We start from the raw sequence: 26673 nt of genomic DNA, 5'->3' as shown, positions 1-26673 counted from the left end.
TCCTTTCTACTTCCAAACACAGTAATGACTGAAAATCTGAATACATGAGGGATACAGTAAAGATCTAAAATCAAAGATCTTCCATACAGCCATTAAGCACAAATTCATTTTGTGTGAGGTGCCACATCCAGATGTGGTTGAACTCTGGTACTTCTAGAATATTATACGTTGCTAATTGGTCATGAGGCAAAAAAATAAAAACACTCTGCAGACCTTTGCTGTTGAATAACAAAAGGTCCCATGCATGGGATCCAGTTGCAATGATTTTTTTCCCACACAGATGTACTATAACAAGCATATTGAGGACATTGTCTACAATATTTCTGAGGTCCTTGAAGAATGGAGATAAACACTACAGTTAAGCAGATGCAGATTTAGAAAAAACAGGGAGCTGCACACCTATTCATTTTACCTTTTTTTTTCTTAGAAAATGTGTTAAATCAAATCTTTTTAGAATTAATCTTTCTTAACATTTTGGCATGTGTCCTCAGTCCTGTGCGTATTATTAAATACCATTAATTTGCAACATCAATATAAATGAAATCAGCATTGAACCCCAATTTTATTTTTAATAATGTTGCACCAGTATGTTAAACTAGCATTAAAAATAAATCTCAAGTCAGAATTGCCAGCCTATTTCCATAAGTAAATGACAGTAGAACTGCAGATTCTTTGCCTTCAAGAATGGTTTAATCTCAAACACACCAATTCAGAGAAAAATGTGGGCTATAACTCACGGGAAAACTCAAATTCCTGATAGAAACTAATCAAAGATGGATACCAACATCAGTTAAAGGCAGAGTGGAGATGTAATATTTATATACCTCTCCTAATGCAAGGAAGTAAAATATGGCAAGCAAGACTGTTTTTATCTAACTCCTGATTTTGAAAGGGATGTCTGTTTCTGGCTGGTGCTATGAGTTCGATGCACAGTAGAGAAGTACACCAGACATAAGGCCTCTGCCAATTTTTTCTAGTATAATAAAATACTTTCTTGTATATTGATAGCAACAACAAAGTGGTGTGAAACTGATAAAAGCAAGGTCTTCAGTAGGCTATTGTGGTTTCATAAGTGACTGCAAATAGCACTTATGAATGGAAATATGCAGCTGTTATGCAGAAATGCCATTAATAATTGCAATATTTTGAGGAAAAAGGGAAGAATGACATAATAAGAAGCCAGACTCTAGCTGAGGCTCTGTGTGAACTGATGGAAGTAAAACTCTGCATCAGAGATTTGTGGCACTTGAAAGACTGGGCCTTGTAAAATGTGAGCATTTACGTGTGTCCTATACAGCTGGACACACATAAATGGGTATTTTGATTGACAGATCTCCTTTGTTTCTGTCAGGACATGCCACTCATTACCTCTTAAGTACCATAGAACATATGTGGTATCTAAAATTGAATGGTGGGCCTGAACTTTTGCATTTTGGCTGTGTGATGTGAAGTAAAAAGATATAGAATAACATACTTGATATCAACAAGCAAACAGAAGCAAATGTGATCCTTACTTACTGTTGGTGCTTTCAGTACCTGAGGTTAAAGAGCCATCTCTTTCTCTGGTATAATTTTTCTGGTTCAAGGGAATTGTGGAAGAATAAATTCAGTGCAATACGATCACCTGGTCACCCAGCAAACAGCAGATATGTTCCTTTTGTGTGGAAGCCTGCATACAATCAGTTTGCCATCTAGTGGCAAATATTTTGAACACCGTAATTTAAAACAGTTCACGTTATTTTAAATGCCCGGGTGTGTTAAATCGGCTGAGGTATATGAAAGCATATATTATCACATGGAAATTATTTTAAGGCTTAAAGGAGCAACTGTATATATTTACCCAGCACTGTACACTCAGACAGGAACAATTTCCCAACTCAAACTGGCTATCTAATGCAAGAACATTAAAAATTGCACTAATACTTCCTGCATGGAAGTGTTGGATGTGGTTGGATGTGTATTAACTGTAGCACTTTGTGTGAAAGATGATGAAAGAAAATAGTCAGACACCTTTTAATTCACACATCTCCCCTTCCTGTCCATCTTTCTGGGAGTAAAAGAAATGTACTACCATTATTGAAAAATTTTATGTAGCCAGACTCAGGCCTGAGTAGTTTCAGTGACTGGAACAGCAGCTGCTCATGTGGGAAAAGCAAAGACACAGCCAAGTCAGACTGTTTGTATTAAGGTTATGAGTTATTAATAGAAAGAATAACCACCACTAGCAGCCACATTCCATACATCCTAACCTGAAGCAGCTACTAGAATCTGCTCAGGAAATGCAAAAAAGATGCATTTTTGGTAGTGGATGGTAGCACTTATGCACTTGGGTGAGTTTGTTTTCCCTGCTTTTAGTACTAATTTGGCTATTCATGAGAATAACTGGACATTCATCTGCTTGAAACATTTGAACAATATTTTTTACTATACTAGTCATTCCATTACTATCATTACCATATGCATCATGCCAGGAAATGTACCTGACATGGAAGAATGGTGTTATCTTATTCTACAGATGAATGTCCCATTTCTTGAAATTCCAAGTGGAAAGGCTTGTGCTCAAGTGATTCCATAAATGTCATAAGTTTAAAAACTATTAAAACCACTGTCAGAATACGGTTTTCCTAAGTAATACAGTTATATGTGTTGCCCTGCATATCTAAATTCTACTGGAAATCAACTCCACAGCTATGGATGAAATACCTGAGAGCCAGCTGACATCAGCAGTTTGGAAGCTACGCCAAAGAGCAATTAACAGTAGTGAGCAATGGGAAATAAAAGGTGACAAAAGGTCAGAGAGGAGCACAGGTCCTCCAGTTTTACTGTATTCTGAGTGAGTGGGCGGTCCCCAAAACACTGAAAACTTGAGAAATGGGACATGAAAAATTGGATTTAAAGAACTTTAAGCCTGCTGAAATTCTTATTGGATGTCATTATCTATTATCTGGTAGAAAACCATTTAATAATGAATTCTATTAAACTGGAGCTGTTCTGAAGGTCTGTTGAAATATATTTTGGAGATGTTGTTAATATGTTTCCTTGTTTTCTGACAAATATCAGCTGGATCTAAAGTCAGACGAGCAGTAAAATTGAGTAAAAATTGTACAGATGAGAGAATTTATCAGGTTTTTGAGCTGAATGGTATGTCTGCTTACACTGCAGCAGTCAAAAATATAAATATACATAGTTGTTTCACTGTGTTACCGAAGGCATTTGTATTCAACCTCCTATTCAGTGATCACAGACAAATGCTTGATTCATTAAGAATACACATGTAGCCCCAGTTGCCAATGTAGCCAGGATAAAATGACTTGCATTTTGTTATGGGCCATGAATCATGGTCACAGGAGTTAATTAAAGTTCTAATGGCAGGGTCAGCAAGGTCAAGTGAATGAGTTTGTATATATGTAATTAGGGCAGAACAGAAGATAATGGAGTTCAACAGGTGTAACTGAGAGCAGAACAGTCTGTTGTGTTAGGGTGCTTGACTGTAAGACTGTGAATTGCTGTCAGAGTGAGAAGCTGGAGAAATATCTTTTTACTCATCAATATAGGAACCTTTATTTTCTAGAAATGACAGATCTGAACATCAACAATGCCTCAGCACCATTTTCACAATAATTTCAAAACCTGCTGAGAGCAAGAATGTGAGTAACAAGGTTGTTTCAACAGTACGCATTTTTATTTTCTAAGTAAAAGCAGTGTATGTTGAATGTAGATAAATTTTCTACATCATGAATGTAGAAAGATAAATACAGATGAGAAAGTGTTGTAGATGGAAATCCATCCAGGACATGGCTTATTCTACATCAGTTTACTTTTAGAATTTCTGTATTTTCTCATATTGAACAAGTTCAAACTAAAGCTTGCAAATTACATCATTAATTTGTGTCACTTTTCAATTTAATAAGAAAAGATACACTTTATCCTGACTCCTGTATAGAGACATCCTTAGATTAGAGGCTTATTGTTTTTAAAACTATCACTTTCCTCATATACCAATAAACAGCAAAATCATACTACATGAACAGGACAGAACACATGCAGAATGATTTACTACGTAATCTTAAAAGCATAGAGAGAAATAACAGAGGTAAGTTTATTTAAATTACCTCTTAGGAGAGCAAAGGAAAACCTGTGAGTAAAACCTGTGAGAACCGTGCCAAGTAGATCTTCCCCAGCTATCCCTCAGATGCGTTTCAACACACTTGCTGAACTGGCAGTGCAAATTTCTATCTCCTACCTTGCCAGTGGTTTATGCAACATACTGCAATCAGAAAATATACTTCTGCAAATGAAGAAAGTGTTCAGTTTGCACACTCAATCAAGTTGGTTTTGGTATCTCTCCTCAGAGTGCCAGAAGATGGTTAAATAGTGCAATACATTGCTGTGCTGGGTAAGCAACCACCTGCTGTGAACAAAAATTAGTCTGTTAGGTCCTTTCTTGTAGACTCACAGTTACATCTACTCCTGTGAATTAGAGCATGGCTAGGAATGTTCTTGGGCACAGAAATGAGATTGCATGTAAAATCAAATGGTGGCTGGAGAGGTGTCTATGCCAGCTAGCACACTCAGTTATCAAATAGAGACCCATAAAATGTTCAAACATTCTAAAATCACCTATTAAGTCCTGTTTTGGCTTTTCCAAATGCTGGCAAAATGAGTTTGTTAATTGTTAGACTATGTGCCAATGACCCATCTGCATGTTGATGAGAGACAATGTGGGAGGGGGAGCCCAAAGAAGCCTACTGTGGGTTCCTTCCCAGACCAATATAATCCCTTGATACTCCCACTTGCCTCCAGGCCCTCACAGGAGAGACATGGCTCATCTCCAGAAGCCCAGAGAATATAGGGATACAATGGCAGCTATAGGCCCAAACCACTCTTCCGTAGGAACAAAGACCTCACCTCAGGAGAGCCCCAGTCCCACTGTCTAGGTGTGAAGCCCACCACTGTCCAGCTGGAGCAGCCCCCAGACAGCCTTTTAGAAGAAAAATGTTGCTACTCAGGATGTGGGACACATTATGGGATGCAGAGAATAATCGTTTGAGCATAGTACAAGATTTATAGCAGGATGCTAAAGGGAGGTACCAAAGTTGGAAAAAGAGGGGTTTATGTTGATTCAAGTAGGAACAAATGGGAGAATGTAGAGGGATAAGGGGTAAAAAGAGATACTTTGCCAGTCAGCATGCTTTTCTGGTCAAGGTCTGTTCCAAATCAGCATGATGCATCCCATCTCCTTGAACTCCTTTCTTATTTTCTCCTGGGTAAGGAACTGTGCTCCACATGCACATGTCTACACAGGGTCTGTTGTGCAAGCAGCAGGAGTCAGACTGTGGCTCAGGGTCCCAATGGCCATGGTGCCAGCAACCAGAGTGAGCACAGGTATGCAAGTGATCCTCACCTGAGACTGCCTGATCCAGCATGACATACATTCCTCTACCAACAGCAGAAGCAATTTCACATCCCTCTCCCCCTTTCTCCACGGTCTTAAGTCCTGAAAAGATTTTTCAGATCTTCACTGTACTCATCAAATTTTCCCACTGAACTAGAAATGCAAGAATACCTCCAAAATTTGGGACTGTGGTAATAAGCACATTAAGCTGCTTGGGAGAAATATTGATTTTTAAAATACAGGCAATTAAACTTGTTTCTTAAACATATAGTAGGGGCAGAGTAGAAAGTTTACTTTGCTACTATTGTGTGAGAGCCCTAGGTAAACAGAAGATTTCATTTCCAGTTCTGTCAATCCCGCACTGTTCACAAACAATAAAACCAATGTATAGTTTGAATAAATAAAGCCTATTAAATTGATTCCTTTGCCAGCACTTTCAAGCTCTGTATTGAACTTGTTCACAACACCATCAATGTCAGTTAATGAAACAGAAAAATGTTATTCGCTGTTTTTATTGTTAATTAAGCCATCTCTGTAGATACAAGTAGCTCATCAGGGTTAATTATCTCCTAGAGAATCCAATTCATTTGCAGTTTGAACATCAAAAAGGTTACATCAGTTTTTTAGTTTAATACTATGAATGTTTTAGAGTTCACAAGCTGTCACATGAAGTTCAAGGGGACAATTTTTCAGGAGCTGAAAGCTCATTTACATGATATTTTCAGAAGCTGGGATATCGTTAAAAGCAATCTGACAAAACTTGGAACTAATAACAGGCTGCATCATCCAAAGTGCATTCCTGCTTCCACTGAATTCTTTAATTTCCAGTCTCTCAAAATTTATCCATTCTGCAGGACAGTTAAACAAGGAAAGGAAGGAGATAGACTCCAGGCCTCGCAGAATTCTCTCTCCTTCCATATAGGAGCCAAACTGTCACAGTAAGGCTGTGTAATGCGCATCTGATCAACACCAACATATGCGTGGTCTTTCATAGGATACAACAAGGTTATATTTGCTAGTCGTAGCACAGTGTAAGTCAATAAATTATGTTTGCTTTAAAATGTGCATTTCTATCAAATTTTCTTTTCATATTCTTAGTGTAATGTTTTTAAAAATAGTGGCCACGCTTTTTTCTTCTTTATTTTTTCTTCTTCTCTGAGCTCTTCTTTATTGCACTCAATTTAAGTATTGTTCCTCCCATCAGCAGATGGAGACAGAGTACACATGTTTTGGTGTCATCACCCTTCAGAGAATTAAGACTTTCTCTACATATAGTGTAGATATCATCCACTTGGTTGATCTTTGTATTTTCCTTAAATCCTTAAATATTCCAGGATAATGAATCACTATCCTTCAGATTTCAGTCATTTTCCTGATTCTAAGGCCCTGTATTTTTTGGAGTTAGCTAAAAAATATGGTCCTGGGTCTGACTTTGTATCAGAAGGCATAGTGTGCTGTAGGGTCCACAGTCAGCATATCAGCAACACAAATCACCTGTTAATTTCTATGATAGATATTTTTGTTATATTCCCATATGTTACACCTCCTCAAATGTTGTTTGTTATTTTTGCAGTGCCATTAGAGAACATTACAAACTGTGGGCTTAAATCAGAGCATTCTATTTAAAATGTAAATAATAAGCTTAAAAGCAGACGAAGCACTAAGATTTTACAATTTTTCTCTTTATTATTACAAAATGACTTTTTCTTTTGCCCCAGGTAACAGATAGGAAGTAGGTATCGTGTCATTATACATCACTTTAAAGAGATAATGGCCTACAGATGTATCTTCAATTTCACTTTCATGTCTGAACTTATTCTCTGTTCTGTAACTGTCTGCAGTTATGTTTTCATCACTATTTGTTAAATCTTCCTCAATAGGAATAAAGTACATGGGTACAAACACATTCCAAATAACACTGCTTATTGCCTGTTCCCAAAAGTGTGAGGTAAGGCATAGATATGCTACTGAAGCAACTGTTTCCTGGATGTTTCTGTAAATCAAAACAACACAAAAACTAGGGGCTAAAAGGTAACGTAGCACTATTTTTCCTCACCCTTCTACTAACAATCTGCAGTTCATTGCTTTGGAAAATGGTATTTAAAAGACATGGCTGGTTGCAACCAAAATAGTTTAACATGTATTTTCTTCTGCCTCCTGTGCTGAATAGGAATTGTTATATTTCCTGTAGTTGACCTAGTAAAAAAAAAAAAAAAAAAAAAAAAAAAAGAAGAGGCTATTCCACTCTCCGGACATTTTGCTAGCAGCAATACAATGTCTTTCCAATTTGCTACTAAGTCTTTTAGTCAGCATTTTGGATCCCGCACAATTCTGCCACTCCCAATTTTGACTTGCTGCTGTTTGTTACTGTTACAACAGTCCAGCTGTTTCCAGGCTGGAAGCAAGTCTGCAACAGAAATACAGTCCTCTCTTGAAGTGTTCGACGTTGCAACAGCAATGAGAGGAACCTCTTAGTCTCCTTAGAAAATCCATGCCTATAGCTTCCATTATCTACCCAGGGAATTCAGTGACTTTGGTTCTATCCTCAGATTTTGGTTAGACTGACTGAGCGAGTAAATGAATGATTGCATTTAATAATGATCTTAGACCAGTGGAATCCATTACTTTTTTCAGTTATCTTGCTACTAAGAGCTACTGCAAGGATTTGTGCAAATTTTAGGCCCTGTTTCCTTGGAATAGATGTGATGCTCCTTGTATGAAACCTTTTGTTTATTTTCAATCATTTCTTAATTACTAAAACCAATACTTTTTTGTTAATCTACCATTTGTGTGGTCACCATTGCAACCATTTATGCAAATTAATTTAGTTTTTTATTGTTGTTTGATTCTATTCTTTTGACATCACTGTACTATGCTGAAGCACAGGTCTTCATATTCACATTTGGGACAAGGAAAAGAATTTCACACAATACTATTTGTACATTCTGTAGAGTATTCGCAATCTGGTACAAATCAAATAAGCGAAAGTTTTTGTGTGCTTTGCACAGACCATATCTTAAACTAGATGGCATTAATTTTACTCAATTAGAAAGACACTAACAATTATGAAATCTGCACAGATTATGTAAGTGATAGGAAAAAAAAAAAAAAAGTTCATTAAGTTTTCAGAATCATTCCTTTATATGATCTAATTTTTTTTTTTTCCAGCACAGCATAATGAATTGTAATGCATCTGCAAAAAGTCAAATCCAAATCCATTAAGGAATTGCTCAGTTGAAGGTGAAGCTTCTCTAAAGCATGGTAAATTTCACTCTCCTGAAGAAATAAGAAAAGGAGAAGAGTCATAATGTAAGTCTATCATTTCTTAACCTAATTATACCTAATTTAATGTGAACTACATGTAATGTAACAAAATGATAGTCAGAAGAGAAACATTACAAGGAACAAGGTGGAGAATGTACTCTTCCACACCTACGATCAGCATAATTAATGTTAAAAATCATAAAACTAATTGGAAGTATGGAAGTGTGGCAATCTTAATGACCTGTGATCAAATGAGGGCTGAAAAAATCAAACAGAAGTGAGAAAATACTATTCATGATTTTGTCTCTAAATGGTGAATTTGTGTTATAGATAGGTTTTTGCCAGTTGTGGATACAAATGGTATGAGCATTAAATCAGTGACTAGGATTTTCTGTTTGGTCTTCAGCAGCTTAGAGTTATCTCACAGATGGCTTCTGTCTCAGTTCAGTTTAATCCGATCAACTTACCTCACTCTGTCCTGTACTTACCTATAAGAATGTTTTTTGGGGTGAAAACCAGCTGCTTCTTTCTGTTGATATTGGCATAAGAAGTATAGCTACAACACTTCCTTTCACTCATCATGTGTCCATGGCTCTCAAGGTCAAAACTGCTGAAACCAAGGTAAAGGGAATTGAGTGTGTATAGTGCTGTAGTACTTAGAGTAATAGTAGTATTTAGAGTTAGTCAGCTACTGCAGATCTTGAAAAAGCAGTTGCTTTCATTCTTACAGAGTAGGTCTTAATGTTCTTTTCTAAGAAGTAAACTGCAAAGGAGATCTTATCCAATAGGACTGGTAATAAGTACTGAAAAGTATATTTTATTAGAAGGATTTTAAAATATATGGAGTGATGCATGTATGAAATATAATCTTGGAATTTTATCCCAAGTTTAATGACACTGCTGTATTTCTGAAATTCTTTCAATGCCTTTGGCATGTAATAAATGACTTTCTCATTTCTCAATAAATGTATTTCTCTCTTTGAAATATTTGAGGGGTTAGAAAGGGAAAAAAAATAAGTTTGAAAATAAAATATATTTTGATATTCAAAAAATTTATAATTTTCTGTGGAAAGGTTTAAAAAATGGAATGTGATACAACTGGAATTTTTTCAAAGGGTTTCAGTTTTCATGTTATTCACTTCAGATCATATTCTTAGCACTGAGCTGCGTGTCTTTCTTTAGCTTCCTTGACTGGACAAAGCACTCTAATACTTCACTGTGTCACTTAGACAGGGACTAATATTCTGGATACAGAGAGAAAAATCCAAGGCCTTTGAAGCCAAAACAAGTTTGTCACTGACTTCAAGAGAGGCCAGGAATTTACCTACTGTAATTAGAGGTCAATAGGCCATCAGCTCACAGTCTTTCTTCAGCCTTGTTATTTTCACTTCAGTCCTGTCTTACCACTTTTATTACAGTACAAATCTGCATCTGGAGCAGATAAGGCTAACAGAAGGCAGATAAAGGAGAATTCCAGGAAACGTGCATCTGCTCAGAGAAATAAAATGAAAATGATTCTCACCCAAAATGTGCCATGGATTCATCTGCCAAAGTTTACCAATGTTTGCCAATGAGATACTTTCAGGGCAGAAGGGGCAGCGTGTTACTTGCAGGTAACACTGTAGTCAGTGAACACTTCAGTGACCATGGAGTACATCAAGAAGAAGAAAACATCACATAAGTTATTTAGCCAATTGCCATTTGGAATAATAGTAAAGATACAGGACATGGGAAAGCTGTAATTTCCCCTCAGAGAAAATGAGCTGACAAGACATTAATCATTCTCCATTTTTATTTTACTTTAGTGAAATAATAGCAGTAGAAAAGTAGAAACTCTCCTGGATATTTACGTATTGACAAATACTAGTTTGTACAGGTATAGTGGGTTTCTTGCCTACTGTTCCTGTAGTTTTGGGACATAGATACAGTGATGTACTTTCACTTTCCATATCTAGCAATAAAAATAATATAAACCATTTGCAAAATGGTCCACACTGCCATCAGTATCAGATGGTTCTACAAGTATATTATTTATCATGTGGCCAGAAGTAAACACTGGGGATGTTCAAGTGACGCTTCGTCCAGAAAGGCACCTGGTTTTTCTTTAAATAATCCATTATTTCCAAAGGCAGTTTGTTCCATTAACTAATTGCCTTTACAGTTAAAAATGTCTTTCATGTATTTTTGCCATTTGTCTAGCTATAACTTGCAGCTGTTTACTTCATATGGCTTTTCTGATAGATTAAAGAGCCCCTAAGTACCTGGTATTTTCTGCCTACGAAGGTACTTATCCATCATAATCAAATCAGCCCTCAGAGCTAAACAGATTGACCTCTTTAGAGTTGTAGTCCTAATGAAAAAAGCATTTCTAGCCATCAGATCTCTTATATGGCTCTTCTCTGCACCTTCTTCATTTCTTAACATACTTAAAAAATTGCTGATGCTAAATTGGATGCTGCTTTGTGTTCCCTAATCCTATGCTATGAAGTAATACTTCTTCAGTTATCTTCATATTCTCCCACCTTAAAACATGAAGGCTTAAGGGCTTGTTTTGTGTCACACAATGGTAAGGCAAGCTCCCAAAACTGAATTAGCTTGAGCTAATGTTCATCAGTAGCTCTTTTCAGAGACACTGCCTCCTTGAATAAGGACTGATTTTTCAGCAGCTTTTACCTACACACAACAAATTAAATAGAAATGAAAATTACATTTCAGAACTGGCTTATGGGTTTTTTTTTTTTTTTTTTTTGTGGAGGGGTGAGGGGGGGGAGGGTTTGTTTGTTTGTTTTAAATTGAAATCTTCACTCAGAACTGTGTTTTATTTAAAAAAATAAGATTTAAAAAATAGCAATCATTGATAAGGTACTGATTTCATTCCTAGAGGGACTTAGGTAAGAAGATTTCATCTTAGGTGTCTGACACATAGGATCATGCAGAGTTAGAAACAATTAGGAATAACAGAGGAAAACATAAGGAAGGAACAAAACATTCACTCTTTTGGATGGCGTAAGAACTAGAGGATATTTCACAAACTAGTTATTCAAATTACTGTTCAGTTTGTTTAAGCTTCTCTCTGAAACACCCAGAATTAAATTATGGTACTTTTTTTCTTTTTTTTTTTTTTTTTTTTTTTTTTTTTGTGTGTGTGTGTGTGTGTGTGTGTGTGTGTGAGGTATTCTAGACAATGAAAGACAGCTGGAAAAAATAATGGAAGAAGACCCAATTAAGATGACACAGATACAATCTTTGACTCAATAGATTTCAAAGCGTGTGTCGCTGGATCCTTCAGTGCTGCATACTTGTACTTCCCATGTCCTTATACTTCTACTACTACCTGTCTGGATGCCTACCTGTGCAATCTATTGTAGGGTACCTTCTTTAGCAGTGGGGTTGGACTCGAAGATCTCTTGAGGACCCTTCAAAACCCTGTGATTCTGTGATTCTATGAAAGTAAATATAATTAGACAGGGTAAAGTATAGCTAAATCATAGAATGGCTTGCGTTGGAAGGGACCTCAGCATCATCAAGTTCCAGCTTCCCCATCACAGGCAGGATTGCCCGTCACTAGATCAAGTACTAGATCAGATTGCCCACAGCCACATCCAGACTGGCCTTAAACACTTCCAGGGATGGGGCACAACCACTCTGGGCAACCTGTTCTAGCACCTCACCACTCTCTCAGTAAAGAATTTCTCCCTGACATCTAATTTAAATCTCTTCTCTTTTAGTTTAAAACCATTCCCTCTTGACCCATCACAATCTACCCATTCAAAAAGTTGTTTTCCCTTGTGTTTATAAACTCCCTTTAAATATTGTGAAGACATAATGAGGTCTCCCTGCAGACTTCTCTTTTCCAGGCTGAACAAGCCCAATTCCTTCAACCTGTCTTTATAGGAGAGGCACTTCTCTCCATGCTTAGACTTCCTCTCCCTTCCTTTCATGGAATTTACAGCAAGAGAGATATGGATGTTTTCTTGAAAGTGAAAGTTTGAATGCTTTAAGGTAGAATGAGTCATCACACACAAGGTACACCTTGAGTAAATGTTATACAAACCACTCTAATGCATTCTCCAGAGTGCATTTTCTGCCACTCAGCTTTTACTTTGAAGATAAGTGAAGAAGATATACTAAAAGCTGAAATGAATTTAGCTTCTGCTAAATAATTATTGGTAAGTAAGGGCACCAGAATAGGTAAGTAAGGCATGAGAATGATCATGATGCCCTTATTATAGGCCATCTGTATATTTTTTTCTGTGAGGATGTAGCTGTTAATAGTTTTTATGTTCAGTCTTTCATTGAAGAACAAGATAAATACAAAGAGAAATTAAATAACTGTCATCTATGTCTGAAAAAAAAAAACCAACACCAGTGTACAGTGAAAGAGGACATATTGCTACATATTACGTTTTGCTGGACCTCAGGAATATGAAATTGTGGAATAATTACTAAGAGACTACCATTGTGGCACAAGGTATCAGGTTTTCATAATATCTTTGAAATTCATAAGACTGCCCAGATAAAGTCAGGACATAAAAGGTCATTAAAAATCTAGAATGAAATAGGGCATACTTCAAACACTAGCAGCGTGAAGGAAAGAAAAGTATGTGAAGTGAAATGTAAGCTTAAGAATATTCAGATAAAAAGTGGGGAAAAAAAGCTGTAATAGGGGAAAGGTGGAACACACATGGGAGAGGAAGACCCTTGAATGTCTCCAGAGATGGCGCATCCACCAGCTCTCTGGACAACTTGTTCCAGTGCTTCAGTTAGTTAGAAGATAGAGAAATACGACACGATAAAGCCCCAGCTAAACTGAGAAAATGCAAGACAAACTGGAGTTTATACAAAATAACTGATTTTATTTACCACTCCAACTGTAGTAAACATCTTCAGTTTCACATTCTCAGGTAAGCACACAATATTGCCAGAGCAGTTAATCAAATGTGATGCACAGCAATCCCCAGTCCTGGTGGTCCAATTAAAATGCTAGAATGTTGTAGTATCATCCCAGATAAACAAAAATGACAGCGTTCTGCATTAGCAGGAATCTTTTTTTTTTACTGAAGTATATTAATGTTTAAAACGTAATTTTACCCTATATCTGTACGAATTAATATAAGTCCTAGAGTCTGGATAATTCAGGAAGCCAACTTAGCTGAGCAAAGTCATAAATAATGCTTCACTTGAAAAGAAAAGATCTGAAGGCATTTTATGAAAAGGATCAGGTTAAGGTTCAGTTTTTTCTCTGGTTGTGTTACTTCTGAAACTTCAGACGAGAAGTGAAGACTTAAGTGTTTCTCTTCTCTTAAAGACCTAGTGCTGGTTCATAAAATAGCAGTTACTTTCTGAAACTCATATGCTTTTTTTTGTTGTTGTTGTTGTTATTGTTGCTCTTAGTTAGTTTGTTATTAATTTGGGGTTTTAATTTATTTATTTAAACAAACAAGCAATTGATCTCTAAGATGTTTTTAACAGATATCTCTTATTAGTCACTTAAGTTGCCTACATCCATAGCTTTGGAAATAAATACTGGGGTGACATATCTTCCAGAGGCTGGAAAACTTACTAGTTACTCCATGCAATTTTCTACATTTTATTTCTATATAGTTTCAACATAATTACCATGGTAGCATTTCTTTTAAATTAAAAATATTAAACTAGTTATATATCTGAATGATCTTAAAGGGGTCACCAGTGTAGTAACTGTCAGTAAGTACACTTCTCATTCACTGAATGCATATAAATCCAGTAGCTAAGTAGTAGATATATCATTAAAACAAAGAACCATGCATTATAACATCAGGAGCCGAAATGTACTAAAAAGCTTTTAACAATGTTTTTGTAATCAGCAACAGCAAAAACTTCTGGGTAAATATTATATTTTCTGAAATATTATGCTTGACAGAAATCTGGATTTATTTTTGATGATTAAATACACAGTGTAAACACACCATTAGATTGTCTTTTTCTCTTTCACAGGTTGTGCTGGTGAACCTGTTGATATGCATGGCAGTTTTCTACACTGTGTACTATGTGGTCCTTTCTGTTTGCTTTGCCATATTCAAGTAAGACATCCTTGCCTTTCCTATGACCACGTGCTACAGCTGGATATACAGGATATAGCAGGTAGAGCAGTGACTATGGACAAGAGGCATTCAGATTGAAGGCATTCAGTCTCAGCTATTCCATGAATATGTTTTCCAAATAAGCTAAACTGTTGTAACCAAGCCTTCATTAAGTTGTTGTGACCACTGCCTTCATATATCAGTAAATGGATACTCAAAAGCAATATAAAATGCTGGCTGTAATGTACTTGCACTTGCATCCTGTAAGTTAATGAACATAAGAGACCAATTACATAAAAAATTAAAAAGGAATGATGTTATAGTGGATATGAAAGAGAAATCATCTTCCCTTAGGAAACTACTGATTAACATGTATAGCGCCAGACATATCTTAAATAGAAGTGGAGATCACAGAAACTGTGTGCGAGGGCAAGATCAAAACATGAATGAAATGCAGAAAGCCTGTAAAATCCAGAATATTCCATTTGAAATCTTATCTTAAAAGGACCAGTAATTCATCATGTAGTCTTTAATTTTTTATTGAAAATTAAAGTTATGGTTAAATGTATTTATTCTATTTCCACAGGGTTAAAATGTTGGATGGTTTGGCACCTTTTGATTTTAAGACAAATCCATCATGGCTCAACCCACACTATTTAGGTAAGTTAAGTTTGTTTTTATGTTTTCTCTCAGTCAAGAAATTACATCATATCTGGATGTAAATTTGTATTCCTTATGGACAGTATTTTAGAGCTTTTTTAGCAATGGTAATATTTCCAGTATTTTAACTACACTGCATTTAAATCTTTATTCATCTTTGCTTCACTTTTCATTTATATATTGCTATTAATTAATCAGATGATTTCTAAGCATTTCCTTGAGGTGTTCTGATTTTGATCATTTGAAGACAATGTACTACTGTATCAGGATGCTGCATTTTCATGAGATAATGATGACCTCTTTTCTGAAAAAAATCCTCCAAATATTTATTAAATTTAACTTCCACATTACAACATATTTCTTATAAAGTGTAATGTACTCAGAAGCTGAAGAATAGGTCGTATCCAACTCATGGAACTTTTGCTTTGGTAATGCCTGAATATAGTGGACATTAAAATTTCAGAGTTTTATTGTAATTCAGCTCCCAGTCAGACCTTTTTACATTCTAACACAAATTCCTGCAGCTTTGTCTGAAGCCTTCAAAACATATTCACATTCCTAAACTATCATTTCATTTCAAAAATTACATGCATACATGAAATTTTACCAGACTTACATTCTATTTTGCAAAGGAAAACCACATCTGCTATAATTAGAACTGCTAATCAGAACTGCTCAAAAGAAAATTGCTCAGTCGATCATGTTAAAAAGAATGATAAAAATGCATGAATATTTGTATAGTGTCAATGTGGGTTTCAGATGAAAAAAGAAGAACATTCCATTTGCAGCAATGGAAAAGAAAATTTAATCATATTCCATTAGAACTACTTTTCAGGGCCCTGATGTAATTACTGTATCTCAACATGACTTTTTTGCTCCAAATTTATATCAGACAGTTTGATGCAGGATGTTTATAAGGTGCCAAAGACAGCCACTATGTCACACAACTGGTTAGAATTCAGTCTCGCCTTCCATCCAACTAATGCAATAGCATGGAGCAGCAAAACCTAGCCAGGTCTCTTTAAAGGCTATGGGCACAGAAACACAGCTGAGCACTCTGAATGAATTAGTTTGTACAAGAGTCCCACTCATACCTGCTAAAAGTAGAATGATGTCTTTAAAAGATAGCCTGGAAATAAAAATATAAGTCTCAGCTCAGATCAGAGCTATAGTTGTTGGCCCAGATTAATGGAAAACTTACAGCACAACTGCCTACATTGAGCATACTTTTGAAGTTATAAAATTATTTGAAAAAAATAACTATTGTAAAAATAGTAGATACTATTAAAATTAACTTTAATAGGAAATAAAATGCATTGTCAAATATTACTTTTTTTTTTAAGTGTATTTTCTGTTTTTCTAACCACGTGTGGTTTTACAGTTGTTTATTTTTTTCTTTTGTGTTCTTACATTTCTTCTAACTGCTGGGTGAAAGATCCAGATTACAGTAGGAGATAATTGACTGTCTAAAGAATGGAATAAAACTGAGTCACAAAATGCTGCCAGATGTATAAATTAAATACAGTGAAAAAATAATAATATTCTCTGAGGTATTACATTACTGCAATGGTAAAAAAAAAGTCTGTTACAATATTATTTCAGTATGTCTAGGTGCTTTAAAAAGAAGAAGAAAAATACCTCAGATTGAAAATTGTATGAGTTACTAGTGTGCTGTTATTGCTTATTACACCTAGGGTACTACTGGAGGACCAGCAGGCATTTCCCAGTCAGCTCCTGCTAGCCCAGTGTGATGTGGAACCATGAGATCAATAGGGATGGCCTGCATTCAGCTCATAGGGGTGGCTTTCTGCTCTATTTCCCCTTATCTGTCTTTAAGTTGCACTGCTACACATACGTGATGTGAAGCAGAGAACAGGAAGAAAGCTATGAAGTTTCCTACTGGATGTAAAACCTTAACCAGACTGCTCTGCTTTGGAAGAGAAAGAGTTGACCTATGTCTGTATCAACCAAGTCTATTTAGTGCCACGTGCAAAGACCCTGGATGGATTGTCTCTCACTGACATTTCCACACTATTTCTTCTCAAGGCAATACTTAAAGCACTGGTCCTCCTCCTGCTCATCCCTACATTTTTTTAAAAAAAGAAAGAACGTTTGTAAGCCTATGGATAAATCAGCATGGAACCCATGCAGTGTCTGTGGTAAAATTAAAATCAACCTCATAATCAAAGCACTAGAGTAATATTTGACCTAATCAAACATAATTTGCATAATATTGTCTCAGACATTTTAACTTCCTATTGCTATTACCTTGGCGTAAGAGTAAAAGACTTTCAAAACTATGCTTGGAGTAAATATTCTATTTTCATTTTCAGTTCTTGTAATCTCACTGGAAATAACTTTCTTCATTTGTGGTCTGCTGTTTGCTCTGGTGGTGGAAGAATGGGTTTGGGATTATGCTGTAACAGTTACTGTTATTCATATCATCATAACTTCCATTGGTAAGTATGCTTACTGCTAAATATATGTATAGTATCAATTATAAAAGGGCCAAGTGACCACGGCTCACTCACTATGTTATGGGTTTTCATTCTTCCTTGGAGTTGAATACACACACTTCTGCTTTCCATCCATTTGACTTATGCATGTATTTAAATTTTTACCTCTATACCTCAATTCTGTCTTTGTTGCTGTTATGTGCAATACTCATCCTAGAGACAACTTCTGGAGTTGTGTTCTGTAAAACAAGAAATCTGTAGCTGTCCACTTCTGACTCATTAACATTTCCACATTAGTTCAGAGTAAAAATGGAGTTTACTTCAGCATACTAAGTTAAAATATTTGAACAAAAACCTCATCGAAGAAAATAATGTATTTTACCACTGAGGCGTTATATGTCATTTGTTTGTTTTCTCTGAAACTCTTCTCCTTTTCTGGAAGGAACGAAGGCATAACACCTGGATGGCAGAGTCCACATGGACATTTTTTCTTCTATGTAGATGAGCTTAATGCTTTTATTCTAGAATTAGGATTAGGAAAAAAGCATCACTGATTAGTTAGAATTCCCTCTCTACTACAAAATAATTGATCTTCCATTTTCCAGGGCATCATCCATTTATTCTTTAGCACTTTAAACAGAGATTCCCTAGTACCCACATCAAGATATTCCAGAAACTAATAGGGACTTGAATGTAAAAAATTAAGCATAATTTCTCATTTACTAAATTTGATTTCATGGGATTTAAGCTGCTGTTATTCCTCATGAATATTATTAATTTTTTTTGTATTTAAATCAGGAAATTTACAAAAACTACAACAAAATATGCTTTCTGTATAGCTCATGCAGTAGACTATCTTCTATCATTATATCGCATAGCACACTTTGATCTCCAAACAACACAGAGCTGCTCTTGACATTTTCAGATGGGCAACCCAGGCTGTGCTGCTGAACTCACACTGTGGAGAATGCAGTGTGCCTTCCAGTTATCTTCACTGCTCCACAGCCCTGCTAGCCCTAATAGGGCTGCACTGGTTCCTATTGGTCATGCGATGGGGATGTGTGGCCGCTCACGTGAGGCAGAGGTAGATTAAGACACATGGCAGAGCATATCAGGTAATAGGGATCACTTGCAGGGTACAGCTCTGTCTTTCACATGCTGTTATCAGCCATCAAATTGAAATTGTCAGGCAGCTGAAATTATTCGGATTGCAGCAGTGTATCGACTTCCTACCAGGTGAGCAGTGCTTCTGTTACGCCAAACCTCATACAGATATGTAATAATAAATGAATTCCCTTTTCAGAGATTTTACAATGAAAAGCCTCAGCTTAGCACACACTCGTACTTTTTAAGATTTGACCCCCAAGGGATTGCTCACCCACTAAGCATAACGCTATGATCAAGTATCTGAATGGTGAGGATCTTGATAGCAGTTTGCAATTTGAATAAATATAATGTGTATAATTTAGAAAAGCTAACTAAGTGAGCATTCTGTTTAATAGTATAAGGTTTGCATACCCTTATCTTTATTATTTACAAATGTACATTTCTCTTTTTCTTCTCCTTCCAGTTATGTCTGAATTTCCTCTGATGTTACACTGGTGGCTGGCATTAGGTATAATAATCTTCAGATATTAAGTTGCTAGAATCTAGAAAAATAGCATTTATGTGTTTTTTTCTATTATTTTCTCAATAATTTGGGAATTGAAAGTATTTAAGGAAAATACGCATGTTTTTCATTTACATTTTTTGTAAGAACACAGACAAGTAACACTGGGCTAACAACTATTTTAAGACCAGAATGTATTTAGCTTATGGTAATCTTCCTAACAAATAGCAGATATGTTCATGTTGCTGAAATGAGTCATGCTAAGTCCTAATCAAATTACCTATCTCATCTAATTCAGGTGTCAAACAGACAGTTTTCCAAGTTAGCATTCCTTGGTAGTCTTTACAATCAGTGTAATGAAATACAGTTCAAAAATCATTTTTATGAACAATGTGATAGTGGTAGGACAAGGGGAAATGGTTTTAAATTGAGAGAGGGAAGATTTAAGTTGGATATCAAGGAGAAGTTCTTCAAAGACAGAGTGGTGAGGTGCTGGAACAGGCTGCCCAGAGACGCTGTGGATGCACCATCCCTGGAGGTGTTCAAGGCCAGATTGGATGGGGCCTTGGGCAGCCTGGTGTAGTACTAAATGTGGAGGTTGGTGGCCCTGCCTGTGGCAGGGGGGTTGGAGATTCATGATCCTTGAGGTCCCTTCCAACCCAGGTCATTCGATGATTCTATGATTCTGATCTTGTGATTCTCTGATTCTGTGATTCTAAGAGCAGGTATCTATGATAGAAGAGATAGATTCTCAGTCATCATATTTCCAACAGAGAATGGCAAACCTGTATTTTGAAATGTTTAATTATTTTTCAAAATTTGAAGAATAGTCGTAAGCTCGTATATATTATCATGAAAAATAACTAAGGGAGAAAGTACTGACATCTGTTCTTTCTTTTATGATGGATAACAAGGATCAACAGCTGTAGTAATTCCTAACAGACAGAGACAGGCGAATAAATTCCCTGTACTGCTGCTGGTTTTGTATCATAAATTGCTGGAACTGATCTCTTTTTGGTGATTAAAGTCTTGGGCAAAGTGTTTAAGTGAGCAGGGAGTTTAAAAAAAAAAAGTCAAAAAGAAGGGTTGCCTCATGTTTTATTACAATGTTTGCATTCCACTATACAAATTAATACTAAACAGCTTTGTATTTTCTTTCAGGATCTGGAGTAATTTCAATGATTTGTGGAGGACAGATTTTGGCATATTGTTTATTTAAAGACAACTTCATTTACCCTGTTCTAGATGATTTTTGAAAAGGAAAATTAGATCCTGAATTTATTTTAATATAATTTCTAGGATTTCTTACACAACACAATTAAAATGAAGCTAGAAACTGTCTAATCGTAAGGTTAATAGTTCACCTCTTATCTCTTACATTTGTTTGCAAAGTCAATGTTATCACTTTTAGCTGGTGTTTGTAATCACTCAGCTTTTGTATGTACGTATTCCATTCAGCAAATAATAAGATACACTGTAGCTTTTTTAAAAAACAAACAAGACTGTAAGAGCAGTGATGTAACACTCTTGCAAAATCCCACAGGGAGAAATGAATTTGTATTTAATGTCTTCAAAACAATTGTTATCTGTTGTAGTTTTTAGACTGTTGATTCTACTTCAGGCTGCTGTCTGGCCTCTCATAAGTGCTGCAGAAGTTTAGCATCACCCCAGCTAGCATAAATCATTGTAAGTTTGAGGCTACATCTACCGGCAAACCCTTGACTTCCTTGAATAGCACACTGCTCTGTATTTCTTTCCATCTTAAAGCTCTCACCTAGAAGATGACCAAGACAGAAGAAATCAGGCTTACAACCACTAATATTTGGTTGACTCCTCAATGTCCAAGGATGCTCCTGCTAAATGTTTTCTATGACAGCTTCAGGCTACTCTGTCTTGGAGTAATGGTTCAGTTATGGTGTGATTGTTCTGAAATGAGAAAAGCTATTGTTGCCAGCAGTCACTTTTTAACATACCTCTTTCTCTCTTCCCCAGCTGTATGTGGCCAATGCCGAAGTGCTGGTCTATGGAGAGTTGTAATTAAAAAAAAAAGCAGAAAACAAAACAAAACAAAAAACCAACCAACAACACAAACCAACCACAGTAGTGTCTTCACCTAACTCTTCATCTATTTAACCATAATAAAATCCTAACAGCAAAATTACTAGAAGGCAATTTCATCTTAAATACAATGTTAGTGATTGGATTTCAACTGCAGCTTGCTTAGAAGAGCAGGGTTGGATTGGAGTTTGTACAAGAGTGCAGTGTTTCATTTGCCTTATCCTGATTCAGCAGACAATACCGCTGAAGAATCTGTCTCTTCATGATCTACTTGAACATATTAAAAGATATTGCAAGTTTTATAATTTGTATGTAAATTTTAATATTGAAAGTACATGTACATGAGAAGCATGTTTCAGACTCACAAAAGCATGAGGTTGTCTTTTGTGAATGATAGATATGCTAGTCATTTTAGAGACAAACTGGGTGTATAAATCCACAGCACTGAATACAGACTTAAGAAGTGGTTCAGTAAGATCAAATGAAGCATAATATGCTACATATTGGTCAGCAAGGATAATTCCAGGGAATTGATTAACCAGCCTGCACTGATGGCTGGACTGAGCCATCACTTTGAGTTCAATACATGTGTATCTCCACAAATATTAGTAAGCCTGCAGCTGACTGGTGTTACCTGTCTGAAAGATGTTCACACATTTTTTGCAGATTTGTTTCAGTTTAAAACTCTAAAAATTGATGGGAATTAAATAGTTCAATGTAAATCCATATCGCCGTCCCAGTCAGTATGCAGCTTGCGCATGTAGGTAGGCTGCCATGTGCCAGAACATGGATTAGATATAAAGTTAATCTACGGATGGAACAAGTTTCTATTTTTAAACTGTCGAGATTTTCCTATACGGGTGTCAGCCCAGCTGCAGCTTGCAATAGTTCTGTTGCTCAGTCTTGACATTTTAAACTTTTCTTCCCTATTTAAAATCTTAAGCCACCAGTAAGAAAATATCTTCAGGCAACATGAAGAAAGCTTTATCCACAGAATTTCTCCAAAGCTGTAAAACTTGGCTAGTGCTAGAAAAACAACCACAGTAGCAAGGACTAAAACCCTTAGTATACCTATTTAAAAAATCACGAGATTTGTGCATTGCTTTCATATATGTAATGATGAGACAATTTCAACAATATATGTTATTCCCTCTTGTCTATTATTTATATATTGATCATCAGAGATAAATATTACAAACAATGTTTAAAGAGTAGACCAAGTTCACATCATAAAAACAAATTTCCATTATCTAAGCAATATCAGCTATGTCTGTTTGGGCACTATACTTTTAGAAGGTTTCGGAGGTCAAATCTTACACTGTGTGATTTCTATCTGATGTACAAAAATGGCACTTTTGAATATGACAAACCTGATTATTTCTGGAGCAATAAAAAAGTGACACATCTGAGCAATTCGTGTGTGATTTATTGTTCTAGAAAGTGATGCATCTGAGCAATTTGTATGTGATTCACTGTTTTAGAAAGGTGGGGAAGATAATCTTCTGGAGAAAAAGAATGGCTTTGTATATGTTTCTCAAAAGAACTGCCAAAGAGTATGAAAAAAAGACCACTACAGAACGTAGAAGAAAAATAAGGTAAATAGTAGCTGGAACATTAGAAAAGAAATAACAAATTTATCTGGAAAAAAAGAACAATGAAAGCAGAAAAGGAGAACATAAATGTGCAATATCTGTGAAAGAAGAAAAGACTTGTAGGCTGAACTTGTAGCACTGGAGCCTCACAACACAATTGCTACGTGTAAGCCACAACCTGATTTTCCTCATGTCTATGCTGTTCTAGAGAAGGTAGTCTCCACATATGTAGATGCCACTATAATCTGTGATTTATTTGTGGATAATGCCCTGGGATTTTCAGGATTCTTTGCTCTCTGACTCAACCAGGCCCAGGAATAGTGTCTAATTGGCATGGATTTATTCATCAGTTGTTGAATCCCTTTTGGTACAGTTTAGTAGTCACAAATTTGCACAGATATCATAGGAGTGTAGATAGTCTAGAAAATCTTACAAGCAGAGGGAGAATTTATGCACTTCTACTCTGAGATTCTAGGCAGAGTTCACAGGGGAGATGCAGGCGTTATCTGTAGAAATCAGTGGAACTGTACAAAAATGCCCTGTGTTGATAGCACAATACTTATAGTCATTTTAATATTTCTTTCCAGAGATAACTCTTTTTCATCATGTGAAACCACCTACTGAGATAGTTCTCCTCAATTCAGTCCTCTCCCTAAATGGCTCTGTATTCACTCTTTTTTCCAAATGGTGATGTCTCTCTCATAACAGAGATTGTGAGTGAAGTACGTTTTCGGAGACTCCCAGTTTTTATTTTTATTCTAACAGTGCTGTCTTTGGTGTCATGTCAAAGTGTGAACCACTTCATTAAGTTGTTCTGGGACAAACAAACTGACTCAACTGTGAAAACATAGGCAAATATTAAACTATGGATCACAGGCAGTGTAAAAAATTAACTTAGCATTTTCCTAACAATATAAATACATATGATTTGCTAGCAAATTAATGAGCTAGTTATTCAGACTAACCCCATCATTTTTCTAAGTCTGTAAAATGCTTAATCAACATGTACAGCTTCTTTGTATCCAAACTAAGAAATGCAAGCAAAAACAAACAAACAAAAAAAAAAACCCAACCCCACCCCCCCCCCCCCACACACAGTTCTCAGTATTTCTGTACAAAAAATACCAACAACTGCAACACCAACAAATACAGAAAACAATAGAGATAACACCAGACAAACAGCAATAAGTACACGAGTCACCATTCTGCAGTTCCCTGATATGGATATTCATGCACAGTATTCCTATGGCTATAGGCTCTTGAGAGGTAACAGCCATGGTGACTGAGTGAGCTTTGTTAACTAGAGAAATGTGAAAGTCTTATACATTCTTCATTCCATCTTCTGGTACGTCTGTTGTCACATCATAAAGCTAGATCCTGGTTAATCTCCAGGTATTTAAAGCTTTATTAAATATTTTGTATCTTCCAAATGTGACTTACTTAAAATATTTATTTCTTGGCTTAAGATCCTGTGTAATGATCCATCTGCTCAGTAATGGCTAAGGCCTTAATCTCTCCTTTTTTGTGAGCTAATCACAGCCCCAAACAGCAGGCACTCTCTCATTAGATGTCAGAGAAGATAAAGGTTTTAGGAATGGCTATAAAAATTGATGATGTAATTAATACCTTTATTATTGGCTCTAAACCTTTTAATGCAAGATAGTGATTTTAAGACACAGGCCTAAGCCCCAACCTTTGTTCTGCTGATGAACAGGTAATTATGTCTATGTTTTAGGCCAGGCATGCTTTGAGATGAACTTGCATCCTACCCTATTTGTTCTTCTATTCATGGGATGAAATGAACACCTTGCAGTTGCCCCAGGTGTTGTGCACTCAGGTGCCCACTGCAATCAAGGGTGAAAAATGGGGAAGATTTATGCCTGAGCATGACATTCAGGATTCAGGGCTAGGGATCTGCAAGCAATACTGGAACAAAAAATATGGATGACTAAAGCCTGAGTGAAGGCTCATGTCTCAGCCTTTTGCAATTACCTTCCCCAAGAAAACAGTTTCAATCGAATAAAAGGCTGGTAAAGCTGGAGCCTGTAAAAAGTATGCAAAGGTACTTCAAAGTTCTTGTTGTCATTATCCTAAATCAAAGATAGTCACAACCTGGCCTTTTCTGTTTAATAATAATAATAATAATAATAATAATAATAATAATAATAAAGGATTATAACATATATTATTATTTTCTATAGATCTGAAAAGTGATATGTAAAAAGAAGAACACACTCTGAATAACAATGATCACATTATCCCCACTGGAGAAATACTCTAGCAAAGGAATGTTTAAATTTAGCCAGATCCTCTCTCAAAACTGACTTCTTACCAGATCTTCAGCAGCTGAAGGAGTGTTCTGTTCAGATACTTTAAGAATTATCAATTTCATGGCAGTCTTCAAACACCTTCGTACTGAAGTTACACCTGAATCAGCAGCTTTCAAAGTAAACCAAAAAAGTGCCTTGATTAACTGCACAGAACTTGATCAGGGGTGAAAGTCCACATAAAACAACATGAACATGAATAAAAAAAGATCAATGTGTTTGATATCTCACATGATGTTAAATGCAACAAATAAATAAGTAAATGAATAAATGTAGGTATTATTCAAATTGTATGAGCAAAAAAAAAAAAGTAAATCACATTTGTATTAATTTGCATTTACTGTTTATATTAAGCATAATTCTAAGGAATTGTTTTAACACTGCTTCACTGGAAAATGCTAGCAAACCCTGTGGAATTGGGGAGCATTCCTTTGTACACTCCCCAGAGAGAGAAAAGCAGCCAAGGAGAAGCAAAGGCAGAGGGAAGAGGGTGTTTTACAACTGTAACTGTTTTAGTACCCAAGAAGAATGAAAAAAGAAATTTGGAAGATATGAACACAGTTACCTTCCTGGGAACAATTTGCTCCCTAATGGGAGATGTGCTGGTAATTAGGTCCTGGCAAAATTTTTCAGGAAATCATTTCTACACAAAAATTAGTTTTAAGACAGCCAAAACTAATTTTGAACACAGTTAACTGAGTTTGTTTGAAAAAGAAAAGAGGTCAACAGTGTCAATGACTTCATTTCAGTCACATTAGGTTTCAGTTATGCAGTCTCACATGGGTATGAACAAGAAGAGAACGATAGGGCTGGAATGACAGTAGAAGCATTCAGATCTAAAGTGGTAAGCCCTCTAGGTTTAATTAACTAGTTAATTTCTTGGTGTGTCATATCTTCCAGGAGCTATTTAGGAATGCAACATTTGACTTAGGAATAAATTTGATTTCCTAATCATTAACAAATTATGAATTTAAAGAAGAAATCAAGATGTAATAGAAAACCAGTTACTGTTTTCCACTGTCAGGAAATGAAGCAACAACAGATTTTCAGGATCTGAGCAAGTAAAATCACTTTTAATTAAATACAAATTCGTCCTAAATTGAAATATTAAAAAAATCTACTTAGAATAGAAGGTATTTTTATTGAAAAACTAATGTTTCATACCTTATTTGTTGCATATATTTTTAGAAGGTGTTATGTATCACTAGATAACATTTGCCAAATGTTCCAGTTGCCGAGGTAACAATGTT

General features: G+C 35.9%; 1 protein-coding gene across 1 annotated transcript; it reads left to right on the top strand.

Moving 5' to 3' along the window:
* The first annotated feature begins 9247 nt into the window (after positions 1 to 9247).
* Positions 9248 to 20702, top strand: TMEM244 (transmembrane protein 244). The gene is made up of 6 exons (XM_042875400.1): positions 9248 to 9280; positions 14636 to 14721; positions 15308 to 15381; positions 17715 to 17840; positions 19408 to 19452; positions 20608 to 20702. The coding sequence occupies exons 1-6, from the start codon at positions 9248 to 9250 to the stop codon at positions 20700 to 20702; spliced, it is 459 nt and encodes a 152-aa protein (XP_042731334.1).
* The last annotated feature ends 5971 nt before the right edge of the window (positions 20703 to 26673 follow it).

The sequence above is a fragment of the Lagopus leucura genome, unplaced genomic scaffold (genome assembly GCF_019238085.1).
Source record: "Lagopus leucura isolate 7727_CA_CO unplaced genomic scaffold, USGS_WTPT01 Super-Scaffold_73, whole genome shotgun sequence".
Lineage (NCBI taxonomy): Eukaryota > Metazoa > Chordata > Aves > Galliformes > Phasianidae > Lagopus > Lagopus leucura.
The sequence above is the reverse complement of the archived record's forward strand: the minus strand, read 5'-3'. Positions and strand labels throughout refer to the sequence as shown.

Excerpts from the sequence above, each read along its gene's own strand:
- TMEM244 (XM_042875400.1), top strand. The coding sequence starts at position 9,248 with ATGGCTCTCAAGGTCAAAACTGCTGAAACCAAG. Across the intron at positions 9,281-14,635 it reads TCAAAACTGCTGAAACCAAG|GTTGTGCTGGTGAACCTGTT; the intron begins GTAAAGGGAATT and ends TCTCTTTCACAG. Across the intron at positions 14,722-15,307 it reads GTTTGCTTTGCCATATTCAA|GGTTAAAATGTTGGATGGTT; the intron begins GTAAGACATCCT and ends CTATTTCCACAG.